At 42.6% G+C, this 6,000-nt stretch overlaps 1 protein-coding gene across 1 annotated transcript in view; it reads right to left on the bottom strand.

Moving 5' to 3' along the window:
* The window catches only part of LOC121608659 (CUB and sushi domain-containing protein 1-like), a 299,157-nt gene that overhangs the window by 23,967 nt on the left and 269,190 nt on the right, over window positions 1-6,000 (bottom strand). Inside the window, exons 59-61 of the mRNA XM_041939935.1 lie at window positions 5,909-6,000; window positions 4,142-4,327; window positions 442-618 (exon numbers count right to left, since the gene is read on the bottom strand). The exon at window positions 5,909-6,000 is cut by the window's right edge and continues 85 nt beyond it. Of these exons, the coding sequence (XP_041795869.1) occupies window positions 442-618; window positions 4,142-4,327; window positions 5,909-6,000 (455 nt within the window). The remainder of the gene's footprint in view (window positions 1-441; window positions 619-4,141; window positions 4,328-5,908) is intronic.

Below are 6,000 nucleotides of genomic sequence, written 5' to 3' on the forward strand. Positions count from 1 at the left end.
TGCTTCTCTATGCCTGCCCTTTAACCTCGTCCTCCTACTCAACTTTCTCAGAGACTGTCTTCCTTTACTTCCCTGAAGCACATCCCTGCTTCATTTCATCTACCTCCCACCTTCTATTTCTCCTTTTCCCCAAACCTCTGACTTGCTCTGTTAAACTACACAAGTTGATATCTCAGACACAACAAACTTACCCTTGCACAGTCTTGTACCTGTACAGCAGCAGGTTGCAGTCCATGCACAATTTATACTCCTCTTGGATCCTTTATCAGAAAATACTGCTATGCATGCACCAACTATGATACTATTTGCAGTAGTACTTGTAGCGCTACAGCTAATGAAGCCAATGCTTGCTAATTTTTCATAATAATGACTACAACCCTGCTGTTACCACTTATATTAGCAACAGATGTGCCAACGGTAGAAGCAATGAACCTATCCTACCAGTGCAATCTGGGGGTTGTCCTGTCCATGTCCCATTTGTTGTGCAGTGTCTGGTGGTCAGGCCTGATGTTTTGAAGCCTTCCCAGCACGCGTACGCCACCGAGCTGCCGAAGGTGATGCCATCACTGAAGACAATCCTGCCGTGTGCTGGGGTACCAGGGTTACCACAGGATACAGCTGACAAGCGAGGAAATATTAAACAGTGGTGATTAATCAAAGTGATAAAATCAGTGTGAGCAATGCTGTCTTGCTGTCACTCAAGGCTGATCAGCTGTAGGCTGCAATAATGAGATTATCACCAGAGTCAGCTGAAATAACTCTAAATATGTCCTTGAGGTAGTGAGGCTGATTAATAACTAAAGGTTGTTGGACTGATTCCCAGCACCGAATGGCAGATGTACTGTATTCCACTTGTGTGCTAGAGGCTGGCAGGAGAAATACATCTACGGCGCCCACTGTAACTGCCAAAGTGCCACTGAGCAAACCAATGAGCCTTAAACTGCTCCGAGGACAGGCTTCTGTTGCCTGGTTCTGCCTCTTGTTAAACACCAAGACATGCTGTCTGCAAATATGCATGGCGACAGTGTTTGAAATAAGATCAGCGTGGTAAGACTTCCAGCGTTTGGGGGAAAAACAAATAACAGTAATAAGCATTGGTCAGGCAGCAGGTTTGCGAAGCTAATTATCAGTCAGTACTTGTGGACAGTGTCCTTCCTGAGTTATCTTGGGGAGAACAAAGTCTCAGCGATGAGAACACAGAGAATACATATTTAGAATTTGAGATTGGCTGCATGCTTGACATGCAGCACCCATTAAGATATGCTGGCCTTCATCCTCACAGCTGCCTCACGGGCTCAACACCGAAGCTGACACAACTGACATTGTCCTCATAGTGAATCTTATGGTTTCCCCTTTGAAGTTCAAGAAGAAGAAGCAGTCACAAGGTTCCTTTCTTTTGGAAAGCCAAGGGCTGGGATTGTTACATCACTTGGTGGTGGCCAGCGTCATCCACTACGCTGTAGTGTGCTGGAGCAGCAGGCGGAAGGTGGCCAATGCTACTAGACTTAATAAGCTCATTAGAAAAGCTGGTTCTGTTCTGGGAGTTGAACTAGGGAAACTACTCAGTATTATGGACGCAACAAAGACAAAATAACTTTTTTAACACCTCTAACACACACAGCAGAGCCCACAACTCCACCCACAACCACACCTGCATCAACCGGTGAGATGGTGAGTGCTTCACATATCTCGGACTCACCCTGGATAATAAGCTGAGCTTTGAACCACACTGGCCTCCATAACTGACAACCCATTCCCGTCTGCTGCTTCACCGGTTTCTTTACCACGTTAATCTCTGGCACAAAAATTTCCTTCGGTATTAATAAAGTTCTGTCTCATCTCATTTTAGTAATCCATCCTTGGCTTTCTATGCCTTTGAACCACTGCTTATCTGGGAGACTGTGAGACAAAACTGTCCGGGAGGACACAAGGATGCAGATGTGGAAGGACTTCGCTTCGGGCCTAAAACTAGTGATTCATCGATCTTTAGTTTGCTAGCACGGCACATTAAGAGAATAGACAGGGATTAGCAACCAACCACAGCACATTTCACTAATAAGATCATGACAGCTGACAGCCTTTAACAATCAAACACCTATTGATGGGATTCATTTGTTAGAGCCCTTAAAAGCTCTGTCTAAGATTGTGTATTGGAGCACATCATGCAAAACAGCGTGCGCGTGTGTGTGTGCGTCTACGGCAGCTTACTGTTTGTGTCTGTCAGTGTTATCAGTATACCTGCTGTGAGCAACAGTCTGCGTAGGTGTGTGTGTGTGTGTCTTTGCATGGATGTGTATGGATTTCTTTGTGTTTGTGTCTCAGTGATAGATGTCTCATCCTTTCTGAATCAGCTTTTAACCACTATTAGCTTAATGAAAAACAACTGTAGACAGACATAAATAATTGGCGTTCCACAAACACAGACACTGGCGCGCACACAAACCGACACACACGCCTCCGAGATGAAGTCAGATTCAGTTGTTGTCACACAGTCTCAACCTAGACTCAACTTAAGAGTCCTGTGTCTTGCAGTTCTAGCTTTGGGAAAGGATTGCTTCTATTTTCTTTTTGCCAAAATGAGATACAATCAGAAAATATTGATGGCTGGCATGAATCAAAATCAGTATGGGTTTCTATAAATCAGCAAACAAAAAGCATCGAACTAAGGCATCTGTCCTGCTGGCTTTTCTCATATAAGTCAGTGAGACCTCAGCATTCTATATTTAGCATATACTGTGGTAATACATAGAGGAATACACTGAAACTGTATGACTCACTCTTCCTCCCCCTATCCACTCAAATTACTGCTAGACCAGCCCATCTATCTAACTGGATGTAAAATCTGCATCAGAGTACAATGGAGTTAATGTCAGCAGTGTTTTATTCAGCCTACCAAACATAGCTGGAAATAAGGAAGGTAACAGAGGCAGCAGCTTAGGATTCCAGTGTCTCTACAGCACTATGGGGACCCACTTTAATTTCCCCTAAACCCCCATGGGTTTAAAGAGTGTCTTTGAAAACTGCTGTTGTACAGGACGCACTTTATTACCACGGCGCCGTGGAAGATCCAGCTCAGTCAGTTAGGAGAGACACACTTCAATCCTTTGTATTTGGACCACACATATATAAACAAGCACAAACACACACGTAAACTTGAACTTTTTTTATTTTCCCAAAAAACTGCTGCTTCTGTTAACCTCTTAAATTATTTGAACTTGGAGTTTTTTTCCTTCGAATGATATTTATAAACATATTAGATCGCCACCTATGGCAAAAAGGTACTATTAATGTTTTATTTTTATGTGGTGCGAATTTCAGACTGTGGCAATTCAGTGGAAAATGAGCTGAAGAATGACAATTTATACTGGATCTTAAATGAACCTTACACTATACATATATTACTGTACATTTAACTATACACATATATATCTACTTCATTTTGTGTATTACATCCATCTCAGTTCCTGTATAAGCAATGTGTAAAAACTTCCCTTACACGAGATATATACTGTACAATGCAAACACACATACACTCATATGTGTATGTAATGTGCTATGGAGTTGCTTACTGTCATTAGCATGCCAAGTAGCCTGATGCCACAGTATTCTCCAAAGAAGAGATTAAGCTGTTCAACTCTGGAGGCTGAGCTAATTTATTTTCATGTAAAATGCTGAATAATTAAGTCCATATGCCATAAATGCACTGTGGGTTTATAAAAACATGCATGGCTTTGTTTTACAGCAATGTTTATTTTTAAAGCAATGCTTTATAGAATCTGGGTTGGAACCCAAAGGTAACCTCAAATGTGACAAGGATAACTTGGATGGATGACTTTTTTTTCCTAACCAGACAGTTAGCAGCAGTCTTACAGGTCAATACAGGCTGCATATAAATAGAATATAGCACACAACAGCCCCATAAATACCTACTTTGAATGGAGGAAATATTCCCTGCTTTGATATTCAGTACTACAGAGCCAAGTGCTGTGATGATGCTGTGATATCTCCATGGGAAATAGTGGTGATTTGTTTGCTGCTTGAAGTGTGCGTTGCAGTATAGGCATCTAATGACTTCTGTTCCATCTTTCGGGAGAGACATATTTTCACATAGCGACATAAAGTCATTGCCACGCTTCCCCACCTTGACAGACGGGCTGCGTGCCGCTCCAGGTGCCGTTATGAAGGCAGGTCCTCTCGGCTGAGCCAATCAGACTATATCCCGCCTCGCAGCTGAAGCGCAGCAGGCTCTTGGTTTTAAATTCTTCCCCTCCCAGACGGACACCATGGGGAGGTATCCCTGGGTCTCCGCAGATTCCCGGACTTATACCTATAGCGAGGAATGAGACATAAAGTTAATGTAGCACACCAGCAGCCACACACATGCTGATGCTTCCAAGGGCAAACACACACATTCCTGATAAGACATACAGTAAAGATAAAAACACACGAAACCATATGCACAGAAAATCCACATGCACTCAATACTCAATGTGAAATAACAGCTGCATTAAAGTAGTGTCCATTAGTCTCCTAATAGGTTTTAGTGATTTTATGTAACTCAATGGTAAAACACAGGGTTAGGAGGCTGTTTCTCATGGGGCCACCATGCTAAAAATACACTCGTACTTTCACGCTACAAGCCAACAACATCAAGTTCAATTTGTGATGTTCATTTCATAACCTCAGTTGCAGAAAATGCACAAATATTTTGCCTACTCAGTCTTTTCATATACAGTGACACACCCAGTGCACGCACAAACACAGACCCACAAACTTTGCAGAACTGTACTTTGCATTTAGGCTATTTCAAATTGTTCTAGCATTAAAAGCACTGAGCGTGTCACAATTTCAGGAGCGTAAATTCCATCGGTAGGGATTTGAGAGTTTAACAGGGTACAGCTCCAAATGCAGCATCCTGCATCTCAATGAGGTCTTCAGCTGCAGGATGGATTCTGCCCTGCTGAGCGTTCTGTTCTGAGGCCAGCAGAGGAAGCTTATTGCGTTTCAGCTGTAGAGACAGTCGATGCTGAGTTTGGAAACGATCACTTGTAGAGTAGTGGGATCTGCGTAAGCCCACTGTAAAGCAGCACTCAGAACCTGAGCAGTAAACCAGGACTCTTCCACCTCCTTTCCTCTGCCTCTTTCTTACACATGCCGCAGCTCCAGCTAGGTTGTAAATGAATTACCGACTATAATAATGACGACACATCTTTCACACGATCACTTACACACATGTGATTGTCAAATGGTGGCTTATTCAATACAATGCACCAGTTAGTGCCAATCAAATGAGTGAACTTTTGTATAACGCTGTTTAATAAGATGTTGAAAAATGCTGGAATGCTTTCTCTCTATGTCTTATTATCACTTTTTGTGGGGCAACGAGGATGTGATGTGCAAGGAAGGGCAGCACGGTCAGTTTTCAGTAAGATAGAAGGTGATTAATTATATAAAAAAGAAGATATAAATATATATGTACAAAGTATATGGGGAAAAGATCTTATTCTTCAGTTAACTGAAATCAGAGGTGTGTACCTGTGTGTCCTGATCAATGTATAGCATCATCTCCAGTTAAGGTTACTCTGGTGATTGATTTCATGGCTGAAGGTATACATATAGTAGTTTTACTGCAAGCACTTTCATCAAAAAAACATTTCTCGTAATTTTATGATACACATTTCCTTGCAGGCAGTTTCAGTAGAAATGCTGTTGATTTCAGTGGGTGTGATTGCTGGATTATTGCTTTATATTCAGAAACACTCTGTGGACCAGGCAGCCAACATGCCTCCCATTTTGAACAGCCTTTATGGAAATGCACAACAGTGTAACTGCCTAAATATCTATGTTCTGCAATTCTACCAGCTGGAAACCAGTAGGCATGCTGCTTTATCGACCAGTGTGTCTTTACCAGTGCAGTACGGCGGCGCTCCGCTCCACGTGCCATCCTCCTGACAGTGGCGAGTAGCGTTGCCCACCAGCACCCCTCCAGGCAGACAGGAA

Source organism: Chelmon rostratus, chromosome 1 (genome assembly GCF_017976325.1).
Source record: "Chelmon rostratus isolate fCheRos1 chromosome 1, fCheRos1.pri, whole genome shotgun sequence".
Taxonomy (NCBI): Eukaryota; Metazoa; Chordata; class Actinopteri; order Chaetodontiformes; family Chaetodontidae; genus Chelmon; species Chelmon rostratus.